General features: G+C 38.6%; 1 protein-coding gene across 1 annotated transcript; it reads left to right on the top strand.

Annotated features, from left to right (window-relative positions):
- Positions 1-10,213: 10,213 nt before the first annotated feature.
- Positions 10,214-10,957, top strand: LOC149015625 (kunitz trypsin inhibitor 5-like). The gene has a single exon (XM_089154524.1). The coding sequence runs from the start codon at positions 10,214-10,216 to the stop codon at positions 10,955-10,957; it is 744 nt and encodes a 247-aa protein (XP_089010650.1).
- The last annotated feature ends 5,607 nt before the right edge of the window (positions 10,958-16,564 follow it).

The following is a 16,564-nucleotide window of genomic DNA, read 5'->3' as shown; positions in this document are numbered from 1 at the left end:
GTCTGCATCGGAATACCCGACCATAGTCATAGATGAGGTTGAGGAAAAATATAAACCCTAGGTAGAAGGTCCCCGAAGATAGCGAAGGATCCACTTGACAGCGCCCCAATGTAGATCAGTGGGAGAGTGCATGAACTGAGAAACATAATTTACAACCAAGGCTATATCAGGTCTAGTATTAGCCAAATAATGCAAAGCTCCAATAGTATGACGATACTCAATACCATCCTCTAAAAGAGTGCCATCCATAATAGATAACAAAGAGCCTGAAGCAATTGGAGTGGCAACTAATTTAGCTTCATTCATCTTAGTATGTACTAAAAGATCAGTAACATACTTGTGTTGAGAAAGTAACAAGCCCTCACATGTACGATGTGCTTCAATACCAAGAAAATAATGCAAATCGCCAAGATCCTTAATAGCAAAGACAATGGCCAAGGATTTAATAAGAGATGAAATAGCTTGGAGACTATTGTCGGTGACCAAAATATCATCAATATAGATGAGAAAATAAAGAGTCACATCCGCAGATTTGTAAAAGTATAAGGAGGTATCGATACGCGACTCAACATCCTTCAGAAGCAATAAAGGTAGTAAATTTGGTAAACCAAGCATAAGGAGCTTGTTTAAGACCATATAGAGATTTTTTTAACTGACATATATATATGTGTAGGACAAGCCGTATCAACAAACCCAGCTGGCTGTTCCATAAAAATAGTCTCATGTAGATCCCCATGTAGAAAAGCATTCGAAACATCAAGTTGTCAAATAGACCAATGATTGGAGATAGCAATTGAAAGAATAATCCGAATAGTTGTATGCTTTATAGCATGACTATAAGTATCACCAAAATCATAGCTTGGACATTGATGAAAACCTTTCGCAACCAATCTTGCTTTATAATGGTCTATAGAACCATTGGGTTTTCTTTCGACGCGGAAAACCCATTTACATCCAATAACATTTTGAGTAGGTAATGAAGGCGTTAAAATCCATGTACCATTTTGAACCAAGGCATTAAATTCCTCTTGCATTGCATGACGCCAATGGGTAGATTTCGTTGCTTGAAGATAAGTAGTGGGAACATCATCCTCAATTTTATAAGCGAAAAGATTAAGTCATGATTTTGGTTTTAAAGTCCCTATTTTAGAGCGAGTAGTCATGTGATGTGAGGGTAATATGGCATCTAATTTGGAGGATGAACTTGCAGCTGGTAAAGGTTGAGTCGTAGTAACAGTGAACGGTGTATCCTCTAAACTAGGAAAACAATGAGAAGGCCCATCAGCAGAAGTGCCCACTTCTTTAGAAAAACAACTGGAAGGCCCAGTATCTAAGGTACTCACTTTGTTAGCAAAACAAGTAGGAGGCCCATTGTCCAAAGTACCCACTTCTTTAGCTAAACAATTAGGAGGCCCATTGTCTAAAGTACCCACTTCTGTAGGCCCATAAGTACCCTGCTCACCCAAATGCCCAACACACTAGGGGATGGGGATATTTTCATTAGAATTAGTAGCAGCCTGGTTACATGTATCTGAATCAGTCCTTACAGTAGCTGTGTGCAAAACAGGAGAAGTATTACAATTAGACACAAGAGATCGATGCTTCACCACATATGGCTGAGTTTTCAGCAAGCCCCAGAAATTGGTAAATTACTGTCCATAGGAAGAAGCTCTACTGCTGGCAGCCATTGTTCAACAGAGATTGAAGAAGCTGAATGCCACAACTTGCTGTAACGTAACTTACTTTCAACAAAAACAACATGCCATGAAATAAAAGTTTTATGTGTAGCTGGATCATAACACATATAACCTTTGTAAGCTGACGGGTACCCCATAAAAACACAAGGCGTGGAGTGAGGATGTAGTTTAGAACATGCATAAGGCAGTAACCAAGGATAGTATAAGCACCCAAACACTTTTAACAACCCATAATCAGGTTTGAAACCAAAGAGAGCCTCTAATGGGGTTTTATTGTCCAAAGTTGAGAGAGGTATTCTATTGAATAAGGAAACAACAGTTTGAAAAGCCACAGTCTAGAAAACTTGAGGAAGATTAGCTTGAAGTAATAATGCCAAACAAAACTCAATGATGTGTCTATGCTTCCTCTCAACTGTACCATTTTGAGAGGGAGTATATGGACAAGAAATCCTATGAGAAATCCCATTAGTAGCTAGAAACTTAGTCAAACTCTGAAATTCTGTCCCACCATTAGTTTGAAGAGAACACAGCTTTATCTTAAAGTAATTCTCAACCATGACTTTAAATCTTTGAAAAACAGCTAGCATATCAAACTTGTATTTCAAAGGATATATCCATATATACTTTGTAAACTGATCAACAAACACTACATAGTAATGAAAGCCATCAAAACTAAAAAAGGGGTTGGACCCCATAAGTCACTATGAACAACATCGAAAGGTCCATGACTAACATAATTTGAAATTTGAAATTTGAAAAGGCAAACAATGACTTTTAGAACAATTACAAGCATCACAAAAAGGAAGAACAACATAACTTTTAACTCCAATAGTTCTAAGGATGTCAATAGTTCTTGAAGAAGCTAGATGTTCAAGTCTTCCATGCCAGTAAGTAGCAGTAGTAGAAAATGCAGAAAAAGTATTGTTACTACTATAATTTGTATAAGCATTATTGACAACAAAACTGATATCACCACCATGAACCAAGAAAGAAATACCACAATGCCCATTAAAAATCTTGCCTCGTAGCACAACCTGATGACTTTGCTAATCCTTAACAACAAAGCAATGTGAATAAAAGACAAAGTAAACACCATTTTCTTGAGAAAACTTAGAAACGTACAGCAAATTGTATTTGATATTAGGCACTAAAAGAACTTCAGACATCTTGAACGTAGAAGCACCATGATGAACATACAATAAGCCAATGTGAAAGATAGCTAAGGCATTTCCATTACCTACTACCACATTTTGAGACCCTGTATACGGTTCTTGAAAAGCAAAATGGGCTAAGTCTATAATAACATGGCAATCAGAGCCAGAATCCAAGATCCAAAAAGAATTTGAAGAAGAGTTAGAAGTAGACAGTACAGATGAGCACACAAGCTTACCCACATACGCATGATTGAAAATCTGAGGGCATTGAGCACACACATGACCCTCAATGTGACACAATTGACAGATTACTCTTGGTTCATTCATAAAGGATGGTGTACTATCCAGCCTTATTCTAACCCTGACCCTAACCCGGATCCACTATTGTATTTAGGTTCGAAGACCCAAAGCGGTGGTAGAAGAGACTTATGGACCATTCTGATTGATAATCATGATTCGGAGACCGAGCCTATGGACATTGATGATGATACCCATTGCTTAAATGCATTTTCAGTGTTTAAGGAAAGTCTGCGCATCAGAGAAGATTAATCTAGTTGATGTACCTAATGACCTCCTGTGCACAATCCGAAGGTATTCCCCGAAACTAGACTTCTTGATTGAATTGTAGAAGAAAACCTCACTCTATTTGACCATGTTTAGCCTTTCAAAACCCTACTTGAAGTTGTTGAACTAAATCTGTTTTTCTGCTGAGAAACATTTTGGTCGATCCTTTTGGTTGATGTCATCGACCAAAACCATCGACCAAAGTTTCCCAGTCTGCCAAGTTAATGATTCCATGGAATATTCCCATTCTATTTATTATGACCTAGAGCCTTGAGCCCTATTGCAATCATTTTCTCACCTAAAAACGTGGGGAGTGCTTCCCAAAGCAACTCCTTGGCTAATGTGAAGCGCACCTCATCAAAAACTCATTGTTTACTATTGATTCTTGTCTACATCTTCCACACCAAGGTATGAATCTCCATCCCACTCTCTATCCTACCATTTTCTATTCTTTTCTATTCCTATCTTGTTGGTGAGACATTAGAAATGGTGCTGCAACCTTGCAACCACCACTCCAAGTGCCTACACATGATTAACCTATGATATTCTTAGCCATCCATTGATGCTATGCCTCCACCTCATGCCTAGCATATGTATTCCTTAATTTTTCTATTAACATCATGTCATTTTGTACCAAACTGAGTTGTAGGGTATGCTATGTTCATGTTTATCACTACTATATGATTCCAATCAAAATTCTATTAGTTCCCCTAGCTATTACATGCCATTTCCATGACAATGCAATCAATCCCAACTCATGCCATGATGTTTGTCACTTGAACTTGTTAGCTCAATTTGGGGCTTTTTGTTTGGACCATTGGATTGGGTAAATTTCTTGACTTATAGTGTCCTACTACTGTTGTTAAGCATTCCTCCAAGTTTCAGATTGATCCGAACATCGGAAAACCAAATTCGGATGAAAACCCTCAAAATCCACTATTCTGTCCTAAAGGAAATTTTGGTCAATACCATCGACCAAGAACATCGACCAAAGTTGTTGCTGACAGCAACCTTGGTCAGTTTTGATCCAATTAGCATCCGATCTTCCCAATTTCTTCTCTAACTTATTATTGATGTTTGTTTATGGTCTTAACAATTCTTTTGGACTATTTCTTGGTATTCTCAATTCATCATCAATTCAACCCAAGGTAAGGATGGTTATCTCCATAAACATATAGATCATCAACTTATGATTTATGTTCTTACTTATGAATAGAATCTCTTGATTTCTTTTAAATCTTTATAAGACTGTTATATATGTGTTAGAATAGTAGTATTGAAGTCTTCATACTCTTGTCATGTTACATTACTATTCTTGTTTACTTATGTCTATGATGATTCATAATATTATGATTTAACTTTTATGATAAGATGTATTGGATGCATGAAAGATGATGAACTTGAATATGTGATTGCTTACGGATGACTTGGGATTGGGGAGTGTCCTATTGACACTTCTTTCCTTAGGTATCGGAGGGAATAGTATGGGATGTTCTCCGATGGTGCCTATCGACATTCTCCCGGGTTATTGGATGACATACAAAGGACTGTCTAGTTGGGTGGCTAGGTTTATCCTTGTCGTGTCAAACCCAAATCGGAAGGGTATTGAGACCGAACAACCCGTGGTGGTGTATGGTTGGATGGGCGCTCTAGGCCGGTAACCAATCCGGTAGGGGACATAAACCATGCTACGGATACCCTAAAGGGGCTATTTATTGGTAGGGTTGCAAATGGCTAGACTTGGGCTCACGGGCGCTCAAGACCGGTAACCAATCCGTGAGAGGACGTGAGAGCTTCCCGTTTACTATTTGTGGATGACCAATAGGGTTGATGAGTCCAAAATTTGGGATTTCGTTGACTCTAGTGTGAAGGATATCGGAAAGGATAGCCGAGGGCGAGGAATGGACGTATCTGGATCTGACTTGACCGACTGAGTAGATGACTTGCATTGGGCTAGGCTTTACTGTGACATGCGCCAGTACTTATACCAAATGATGATGTGAGGGAGCGGTGACCTATTCCCTTACCATGGTTTTTGAGATGACTTTATCGAACTTCTCTGGCTGACCCAAGATATCTTGTATGATTGAGGGGGAGTGACTGACCACCCAAAGAAGTATGGTGCTATGACTTAAAGCATTTCTACCCTAGAGACTAGCATACATAAAGTTAGAATCATACTGCATCATACGTTCCATATCACATTGCATTATGTATGTTCTGTATGTGTATGATTTTTAATTATGGAATAACTACCTTGCTGAGTTCGAATTCTTCCAACTCATTCCTTTTGTACAAATGTTTTTAGATTATCCTACAAGTACCGAAGATTATGATGGCACCCCCTTCGAGACGGACTATGATTCCACATACTACCCTTCGGGTAGTGGCATCTGTGAAGATCCGAGTGTAGGTGCCGAGGAGAATTACTATTGGCACCAGGGTTAGCCCCACGGTTGTGCGGGAGCGGCAAAGCTGGGTTTACTTCATCCGTACCATTGAGGAGACTATTATTAGAGTAGAGGAAACCCTAGCTTAGTGCCCCATTTCCCTGGTGTATTTTTGGAGTATTTGGGCCTGTAATTAACTTGTTTTTGGATTATCTTTAAATACTTGGACATGTAATTAACTTTATCACACTTCTTTTCCGCTGCTCTGAGAGAGTGGTTATCATACCTTCTCTCACCTTTATGATTATGTTCACACTTTGATATTATCTGTCTTCCGCACTCTGATTTATTTAATCTTACCTTATTCATAATACTTAGTATTAATTGTTTTTACCTTGATTATCTTTGTTCATGATTATGTCATTGTGTATGTGGGAGGCATGGACTTATGAATCTTGTTCCTTGGATTGTGGATCACATTCCCGGGTATTCCAAATGGGGTACCGGCTGGGTGGATGTGTTAAAAGGTGTAGAAGAAAACTGACCAGACATATTTGTAGAACCATTACTCATATGATTCATTGAATTAACAGCTAGGCTTCGGTTTTGAGAACCATTACTAGAATTGTAGTCACCTCTACCTCCAAAATACTTTCGATTCCATGGCCTTCGATTACCAAAACGACCTTGATAAGAATCTTGCGGAGCTCATGATGAATCAGTTGTATTTTGAATAGCAACATTAGCACTAAGAATGGAATTCATAGAGGCAGAAGCATAAGCTTTCATTCGAACTTCTTGAGCAAGGAGCAACCCCTGAAGATCATCAAAAGAGACAGGTTCAGCATGAAGTAAAACAGAATTACCAAAATCTTGATACTGATCTCCAAGTCCTCGCAGAGTGATCAACACAAGATCCTCATCTGAAATCGGTGCACGAGCAGCAGTAAGGGTATCAGCAATTCCAAGAATTTCAACAATATAATCACTGATAGGCATAGAACCCCTCTGTACCTGAAATAGTTGATTCTTAAGCTCCAAGATTTGACTTCTTGAGCCAGATGCAAACACGCGATGGAATTTCGCCCAAGCTTCATGAGATGTTATCGCTGCAACAATATGTGGAAGTATTCTTTCAAAGACCGAGGCCACAAGCCAACTCTGGATCAGTTGATCCTGGCTATCCAAAAGAGTCACAAACGAAACAGAGGAAGCCCCATCTTCAGAAACAGGGGAAGAATCTAATGATGGTCTTGGTAGAGATCCATCCAAATGGCTGTAGAGATCATACCCACGAAGTAATGGAGTGAACTGCACCTTCCAGAGTAGGAAATAAAATAATATAAAATAATATAAAAAGAAGCTTGAGAGGTAAGGCGGCAGCAACATTGATGAAGACGAGAGAAGAAGAAAGAACAGAAGCCATCACAGCCCTAGAGGAAGCCATCCCAGGAAACATTAGGGCAAATCAAAATAGAAGTTGATACCATGTAGTAATTGAGATGTATTTCAATTGATATTAAGTATTGTATAGAAAGTATTTATAGAAGTTTATACAATGTAAGAAGTAACTGTAGGTCTAAGTATAAAACTAACTATAGTAAGCAATACACTAACTATATGCTGTGTGTATCCTTAACACACACAAAAGAAAAGAATTGCTTTGCTTTTTGATTAGGGCTGCAACTGGGCCGGGCTTTTGCAATCCAAAGCCCAGCCCTATATGTTTTAATCTGAGCCCATTCCCGCCCTGACCCTAGTTTAAGGTCAAGGATTATTGTCCCTGGCCCTAAGCCCTATAGGGCCAAGCCAAGCTCATTCCCTCCCTAATTGGCCCTAATTGGGCCGGGCTGGGATGGGTTGGCCCTAATTGGCCCTAATTGGCCTTGGCCCTAACCCTAGTTGGCCCTGACCCTGATTAGCCCTAATTGGCCCTGTCCCTCGCCCTAATTGGCTCTGACCCTGATTAGCCATGTCCTTGGCCCTGATTGACCCTATCTTGGCCCTAGCCTTAATTGGTCCTATCCTTGAAATTAAAATATCAAATGTAAATTCATAAAAAAAAATAATAATAATAACAAAAATAAAAGTATCATAAGTAAATTAAAAATAAAATTGAAAGAAATATAAGATGATTCAAGCTTATACAAAATGATAAAATAGTTAATAAGTTGATAGTGTTGATTTAAACATAAATAAATTCATACTCCATAATTTTATATTGATCATTGAAAGTCTCTCATTGCTTTGATGATTGAAATTGAAAACCTCTCCTATTACTTTGGTGATGGAAATTGAAAACCCCTCCCATTGATATCCTTATTCAACCAAAAAAAAAAAAAAAAAATCATATTCAAAACTTTGTTAACAAGTAAATCAACGATAATTTAGTATTGATATTTTTTTCATAGTGAAAGAAAATTATATTTTAGTTACAAACATAGCTATTTGTCCTTAATAATTTTTTTTCCCCTAAAATATCACATTTGAGGCAAAAGAAAGATGTCAATATTCATGATGAGAAGTTGGGGTGTAGATTTGTTAGATATCAATTCTCTCTCTCTCTCTCTCTCTCTCTCTCTCTCTCTCTATATATATATATATATATATATATATATATATATATATAAATATATATATATATATCTTAAAAATAATATAAAAAGTGAACTTATAGTATGATCAAAATGAATGAAGGTCAAAGTCGAGACTTATGATTATATCAATGTTAATTTGAAGATTAGGGTAAAAATCTAATACATGATCAGGGTCAAATTAACATTAAGACTAGAGCCAATATTAGAGTCAGGATTGGGCCAAAATCAGGTGGATGCTTATTACATTGGTAATGAAGATATAATTTATTTTTATTTATTTTTTACAAAACATGATCATGTTTTTAAAATTTAACACGTGTCAAATATTCACCCATGTGGATTATAATTAATTCCTCTCCATATGAGTGGAGGGTCCAAATTCAAATCAGGGACAAAATCATGGGCCTCTAGATCAAGGCCAAGATTAGGGCCTAGATCAAGGCCAAGATTATGGCGAATATCAGGGCCAAGATCAAGGCCAAGATTAGGGTCAAAATCAAGGGGTCAAAATCAGGGCCAAGATCATGGTCAGAATCAGGGTCAGAATCAGGGCTAAGATCAAAGCCAAAATAAGGGCCAGAATCAGGGCCAAGATCAGGGTCAAAATGAGCGCCAGAATCAGAGAATCAAGGCCAAAATCAAGGTCAGAATCAGGGTCAGAATCAGGGCAAAATCAGGGTCAGAATCATGGCCAACATCAGGGTCAAAATCAGGGTCAAAATCAGGGCCAAAATCAGGGCTAAATCTAGGTCTAAAATCAGGGCCAAAATCATGGCTGGGCTAGGCAGGCCAGAATATTTTGGCCCTAATCCGCCTTTAGGGCCAAAATCTTTAGCCCAAGCCCTATTTGGGCTCAGGGCCGGCTTAGGGCATGTCAGGGCCGCCAGGGCCAAACTTGCACCCCTATTTTTGATGTTGCAAGATTTTAGCTCCCATCGATGGGACGAGAAGATTGAGGAATTGGCCATGTTCGGACCAACCAATGGCACTGATAACATTTGAGTCTTAAAGGCTGAAGTGATTCGGTCGGGTTCTAACCAAATACCACTGTTAAAGCTCTGAACCAAAGTGCATATCCTGTCTTGCAGGACGCCGGCAGCAATGTGGATTAGTTCACAAGTGACTGCAGTTGGTTTATGGGCTTTCTTGCATTTGGAAACGATTATACAAATCCCGAAGGAACTATGGTCTAGCTACAAGATTGAAAACCACCACTTTGTTGTGACTATGAACTAAGAGTTCTTGTTATCCCCTCCAAATACAACTTCTCATTCAACTTCATCTAATCGAAAGCAGAGAAGCAACCAACAATTATGGATCTCTATCCACTATTTGATGCCGCAGATTCCATTTGAATTCACTTAAAAGCATTGGGGACGGTGTGTATATTTGGCAACGATCTTTCAGAGTATCGGGGAAGGTGTATATATGTGGCAACAATTTTTAGAACCATCAGGAAAAATTTCTATTCCGGACAATTTCTCCAAGGCGTCAGGGAAATTAATCAACTAAGTTACCCAAAAAAATAAGAATTATAATTAATAATAAAAAATGGCGGAGACTTGGTATTTTAGATCACAGTATAATATTAGTAAAACTTAATTTTTTTTAAAGAGGGATAGTAAACATGTCTTCAACAAGTGTCACCCTGATCCACTCAAATTGGAGAAATTATATCGCACCTGTTTGTTGCAGCACCCTATAAATTGGCCTAAGCAAAACCTTTCTTTCCATCTCACTTCTTGTATATTCAAATTCCACTTGAACAATTTCTTTTCTAAGCAACACCTCTTTCCTACCTTTTATCAATCATGTGGAGCAAAGCTCTCCTCCTTTTGGGGCTCTTGGCTTTGGCCTCGGTTCTGGCAATAGCTACTTTCTCTCATCACCACCAACAGCTAGGCCCTCAATATGCAGTGCAAGATACCGATGGCAATGACCTCCAGGCAGGGATGCCATACTACATTGTATCTGCTATAAGGGGAGGTGCCGGTGGAGGTCTTTTGGTGGGTAGGAGAGAGAGCTCCACCGGTCAAAGCCAAACCACCCATACCCCTATAGTGCAACAAAGCTCCTATGATACGAACATGGGTACTCCAGTGATCTTCTCTCCAGCATCCTTAGAACTCCTAGAATTGAAGTTGCCATCCACAGAAAGAGAGACAACGAGAATAGTTCAGGAATCGATGGATACAAACATTCGATTCTTGGGAATTGAGAATAGAGTGTGGCAAGTGCAAGAGAGGAGGGAACAAGCTACAAGTTGGTGGTGGTTGTCATCATCAAGGACATCTAGTGTAAGGTATGTGACGCTGAGAGGGAAGCCAGGGAACCCAGGGGAGTCAACAGTGAGGAATTGGTTTAGAATCGAGAGGATAAGCAAGGCCAAGGGTAACCCTATATACAGAATTGCCTACTGCCCCAACGTGTGTGAGTCATGCCATGTGGTCTGTGGAAGGGTTGGGATCACTACGGAGAGCAGCAAGCGATGGCTCTCAGTTTCAGAACACAGAGAGTTCCCTGTTGTCTTCATTAGAGCTAGAAATGATGAATAAAGAAAGAAGAAAGGCAAACTTGAATGGAATAAGAAAATGAAGAGTTCTTGATGCTAGCTGAACGGGAATAATAGCATATAGTGGTGTCTTTGGTTTTTCTTTCCTTTTTAACTTATTTAGTTTTTATTTTTATGGAAACTCAGTTGAATAGTCCAACATCATTCAATTTTGGTCACTCTTTTTCTTTTCTTTTCTTACAATAGTTTCGTGGCAAAGGTGGTTGCCGCTAGTTTGGTGGCCCTAGCATAGCCATGTGCACGATAAGGATATAGATAAACATCAATATGATTTTCCTTGCAGATAGCGTCTCCCCCCTGAAGATGTAATCAACGTGCGCACAAGCTAGACCTAGATGAACCTCAGCTTCCTAAAAAAAAATGACAAAAATGTCAACAAGTAGTTGTAAACTTTTATTCAATTTGTATTCATGCTCATTTAGAAGAATCTACTTAAATAAATAATTATTCAGTTATCATCTGAATTTGACGAATCCATTCAAAAATCAATAGAATATTATTCGAATTTGTCCAAATATAATAGGATGCGGATATGGTATTAGCACTATCTAATCCGTCTACACTCCTAATGACATGAGACAACTTCATGTCAGAATTGGGAAAAGAGCAAGGTCATTTATTAATTACGGCACTGAGAGAATTGTTGGTGCGAGCATATATTATCCTTGTCCGGATCAAAAAGTTTCCCCTTGCTTCAATATTAAGTATGATAACTTTTATTGGCAAAACTATATATGTTTTATAAGACAAAATACATAATAGCATACCGTTCATGGCATACATACTAATGAAATAGTGGAGCTCAATTGAAGGATGTGTGACTCCAAGGCTCACTACATACATCAGGCAGGTATGTAGGGACCAAGCAGTAGGTACCTCCTCTCCGCTTAATGCTTTGCAGTTGCAGACGAAGCTGCATCAATCTTTGCTGTAGAGGCAGTAGAACACAGACTTTCAAGCTGTTCCTAGACATCACGGGTGGTAACATTGGGTAAGGTAAGAGAAGCATTAATGAGCTAGCACATTAAAAGTTGGTCTTTGGCAAACGCCATTTGCATCTTCTTGATTTGGAATGAATTGATGAGATTCAGCAGTAGTTGTACTAGCAGCAAGAACAGTTTCAGATGGGCAGGGATTGGTGATATCGATGATTCCAGAGAGGCCATGATGACTACTTAGAAGAAAAATTAACAAGGATCTCCATAAGACTTAATTACTCTCCTTAAGTTTGATGGAGATGAAATTGTTGAGGAGGACAACGCCTACGATATATGGGTTCGAAACCTGGGTGCCTGAGGCCAAATTAAAACTTAGAGAGAAGAAGATAGGAAAAGGAAGAAGACAAAACAATAGAATAGGATTCGTGATCCTAGGGCTTGTTTGGAACGTGCATGGCAAGGAACTATTTTGGGCGATTTTATCATTCTTAGGATATAGAAAAAACAACTAAAAAACATTTAGTCACATGTCCATTTCCTTCCTGCAACCTCAACCTAATCTTCTTTTTTTTTTTCTTGCAACTTCACTTTTGTTCCCATCGCCGACCACCTCCACCCTCTCCCCAAAAGGACACACTCTCTCTCTTTATGGTTTTGACGCCCTGTAATTTTCCTCAAAGGTGCTTCTGCCTGTTTTTTGGGTTGAATTTCAAGGATTTGCTGTTGAATCTGATTTGGCTTAGATAATAGGCTGAGAAATTGAAAAGAAAAAAAATATGAAAACACCTTGGAATATTGAAAGATTCAGCAAGTAGTATTGAAGAAAAACAAGAGCAAGCGCGGTGTTTTTTTTGGCTTGGATTGAGGAAGAAGATGATCGGATGGCAAGATTATTTGGGGTAAAAGTGTTAAAAAATAGAAATGCCACTATTTTGGCTAGTTTTGAAAACCCAAAAATGATTTTATTCACTTTTGTAAAGTGAAAGATTAGGTAGCTAGTTTTGTAAAAGAAAACCTAAATGTAGTCAATCTTGTAATTTTCCCAAATAACTTTGATTTGTTTCGTCGTTTTTAAAAAGGAAAACCCGTTTCCAAATTAAGCACAAAACATTGGACCCAAATTTCTTTCACACAACTTTTAACTCCTTCTAGCCTTGATACAAAAAATAAAAATAAAAAAATTCTTCCCCTGAAGATTAACACACAACGGCATTAGTTTTTTGCCTGAGATGATGGTCATCTTATGGATGAAGTACAGATCCTTGAATCAACGGCCTCTAATCCTAGTACTCATTTCACATATAATTCTAAGACAACTGTTTGTTGTCTCTAGTACTCCTGCTTTCACATATAATTCTAAGACACAAGCACCATCTATATAGATTGTTAGATTTCTTTTGTTATTGGTAAAGACAATAGTTGGTGGATTTAAGGTTATGTCATCATGTGACAAATGAAATCTATTAGTATAAAACTTTTAACAAGTAATTCTTATTTAAATATGGCCACTTTGGGAAATTTTCTTGTTTTTTGCATGCTTACCATTCAAAAAACATGCAAAAAAAAAACTATTTAACAAACAGTTTTTTCATACCTTCCATTTTCAACCCTATCAATTGCCCCCTCCCCCTCCCCCTCTTGTTAGTAAAGTTACACACCAAGGTATGAAAATCTTGAAACTTACAATGCACAAAACAAAATTTACGTGATTCACCCAAAAGCTGCATCCCTAGCGGAGCACTTATATGGTTTCACTACGAGATGAAGAAATTGACAACACTCTACTACATGTTTTTTCCCCTCTTAATTTAAGATTTAATAGACTATTAATAAAGAGACAGCTAAAAACCCTACCTTAAGAAAAATAGACACAACATCCCCCCCCCCCCCCAAAAAAAAAAAAAAAAAAGACCTTCCAAATATATTGGGCTTACAATTAGCCATTTCAAAGAGCTTGAAATTCTGAATATGACCCACACCTACCCAAGTGGTGGTCAACATTCAAAAGTGATGATCTAGGCACATTAGACCCTGAAATGGTCATTGAGACATGCAAATATGAAGTTTGTCTTCACCACAAGACCCACCCTCTTCCCCCCCCCCCCCCGACAAAAAAATGCAAATTTTGTCAACCCCCTTGACATAGGGTCAGGCTGAAAGAAAAACACAAACCATTAAATATGAACCGTCAAAGGAAATAAAAAAAAAATCCATAGTTACATCCTTCCCCCTTAAAAGAATTTCGTCCCCGAAATTACAGCGTACCTGTAAGTCCAAAGAGATGGGGGTATCTGGTCCGCATCTCATCTTTTTTTCCTAAGATGCTTCCTTAGACGAATGATTCTTCCATCTAATTTTCACCAAAGGTATGGTCCGATTCCTCAACTGTTAATCCTTTCGGTCCAAAATTTATGCCGGTTCTTCATCATACGTCAAATCCACACTCAAACCTTCCGGTTCATGTTGGAGCAACTGTTCTGAGCTTGCTAAGCATTGCCTTAGCATAGATACATGGAATACATCATGCACACCAGCTAGAGATGAATGAAGAGCCAACCTATAAGCTACTGATCCAACCTTCTCAGTAATCTCAAAGGGTCCAATATATCTAGGGCTGAGCTTCCCTTTGATATTGAATTGCATAACACCTTTCATAGGTGAGACCTTCAAGAACACTCGCTCACCAACCTAAAATTCCAGATCTAACCTTCTTTTATCCTCATAGGACTTCTTTCGAGACTAAGCAGCCTTGATCCTTTCTCTAATCATATCCACCATAGTACTTGTGGTTTTAATTAAATCAGGGCCAAGAACACGTCTTTCCCCAACTTTATCCCAATACAGAGGAGTTCTACAAGTCCTTCCATACAAAGCTTTAAACGGGGCCATTCCAATCGTCGATTGGTAACTATTATTATAAGCAAACTCCACCAAGGCTAGTTGGTCATCCCAGTTACCACTCATATCAATGACACATGCTCAAAGCATGTCTTCTAGAATCTGTATGGTCCTTTCCGATTGTCCATCTATTTGCAGATGATGAACAATACTCAAATTCAACTGAGTTCCCAGGGGCTTTCTGCAAATTATTCCATAAACGAAAGGTGAACCTCGGATCTCAATTCGACACAATGCTTACTAGTACACCATGTAGTCTCACCACATTATCAACATATAGCCTGGCCAACTTGTCCATAGTATATGTGATCTTCATTGGAATGAAGTGAGCCGATTTAGTCAGTCGGTCCACTGCCACCCACATTAAGCCTTTACTAGTTTAGGGTAGACCTGTAACAAAATCCACGGCAATGTCCTCCCATTTCCAACTAGGTATGGGAAGAGGTTGGAAAAGACCATACGAAGGATGCTTGATAGCTTTCACTCGTTGACAAGTTCCACACTTAGCAATGAAGTCTTCCACATCATTTTTCATGCCGGGCCACCAGAAATATCCCTTCATATCTTGATACACTTTACACTTCCTAGATGAATGGTGAAGATGGACTGATGGGCATCAGTCAAAATCTTAGTCCTGAGGTCTTCCACCGTTGGAACACAAATCCTATCCTTGAAAACAAGAGCACCGTCGAAGGCTAGGGAGAAATATGTCACTTCCTTAGTCGGTAATCAGGTCAATCTTCTTCTTTAGTTCCAGATTAGTCAATTGCAAAGCAACAATTCTATCTCTCAAACTCAGTCTAATTGATACAGTTGACAAAACAACATCATAATCTTCTGACATGATCTCAAGCCTAAGTTCATTGATGGAGAACAACAAAGGCTTACTCAAAGATATCAGATCTACACTTTCTCGATTGCTCTTTCTACTCAAAGCATCAGTAACCACATTAGCTTTCCCTGGATGATATTGAATATCACAATCATAGTCTTTCACTAGTTCTAGCCATATTCGTTGTCTCATATTCAACTCCTTTTGGGTGAAGAAATACTTGAGACTCTTGTGGTCCGTGAAAATTGCTATCTTCTCACCATACAAGTAGTGACGCCAGATCTTCAAAGCAAAACCCACTGTAGCTAATTCCAAATCGTGAGTAGGATAATTATGCTCATAGTTTTTTAACTGTCTTGAAGTATAAGCTCCTACCTTCCCATGCTGCATTAGCATACAACCCAAACCAAATTTAGAGGCATCAATATACACTGTCGAACCTCCAGAGTCATCTAGTATAGTCAACACTAGAGCGTTAGTCAATCTCTTCTTGAGTTCTTGAAAACTCTATTTGCAAGCTTCACTCAGAACAAATTTGATTCCATTTCTGGTACGCTTCGTCATAGGAGCCGATAATCTAGAAAAATTCTCAATAAAGCGCCTATAGTAACCAGCCATACCCAGAAAACTTTGGATCTCAGTGACTGAGTTGGGTCTATCCAAATCTGCCACAGCTTTCACCTTCACAGGATCAACTTTAATACCTTCAGCAGAAATTGTGTCCCAAAAAGATAACCTTGCACAACCAAAAGTCACATTTGTTGAATTTGGCATATAGTCTCTTCTCTCTCAATCACTGCAAGGCAAAACTCAAATGCTCAACATGATCTTCCTCACTTTTCAAATATATCACAATGTCAATCAATGAACACTATAACAAATTTGTCCAGAACATCCTAAAATACCTGATTCATCAGATCCA

The sequence above is a fragment of the Hakea prostrata genome, chromosome 5 (assembly GCF_041222555.1).
Source record: "Hakea prostrata isolate BN-2017 chromosome 5, UWA_Hpros_2, whole genome shotgun sequence".
NCBI lineage: Eukaryota > Viridiplantae > Streptophyta > Magnoliopsida > Proteales > Proteaceae > Hakea > Hakea prostrata.
The sequence above is the reverse complement of the archived record's forward strand: the minus strand, read 5'-3'. Positions and strand labels throughout refer to the sequence as shown.

Excerpts from the sequence above, each read along its gene's own strand:
- LOC149015625 (XM_089154524.1), top strand. The coding sequence starts at position 10,214 with ATGTGGAGCAAAGCTCTCCTCCTTTTGGGGCTCTTGGCTTTGGCCTCG.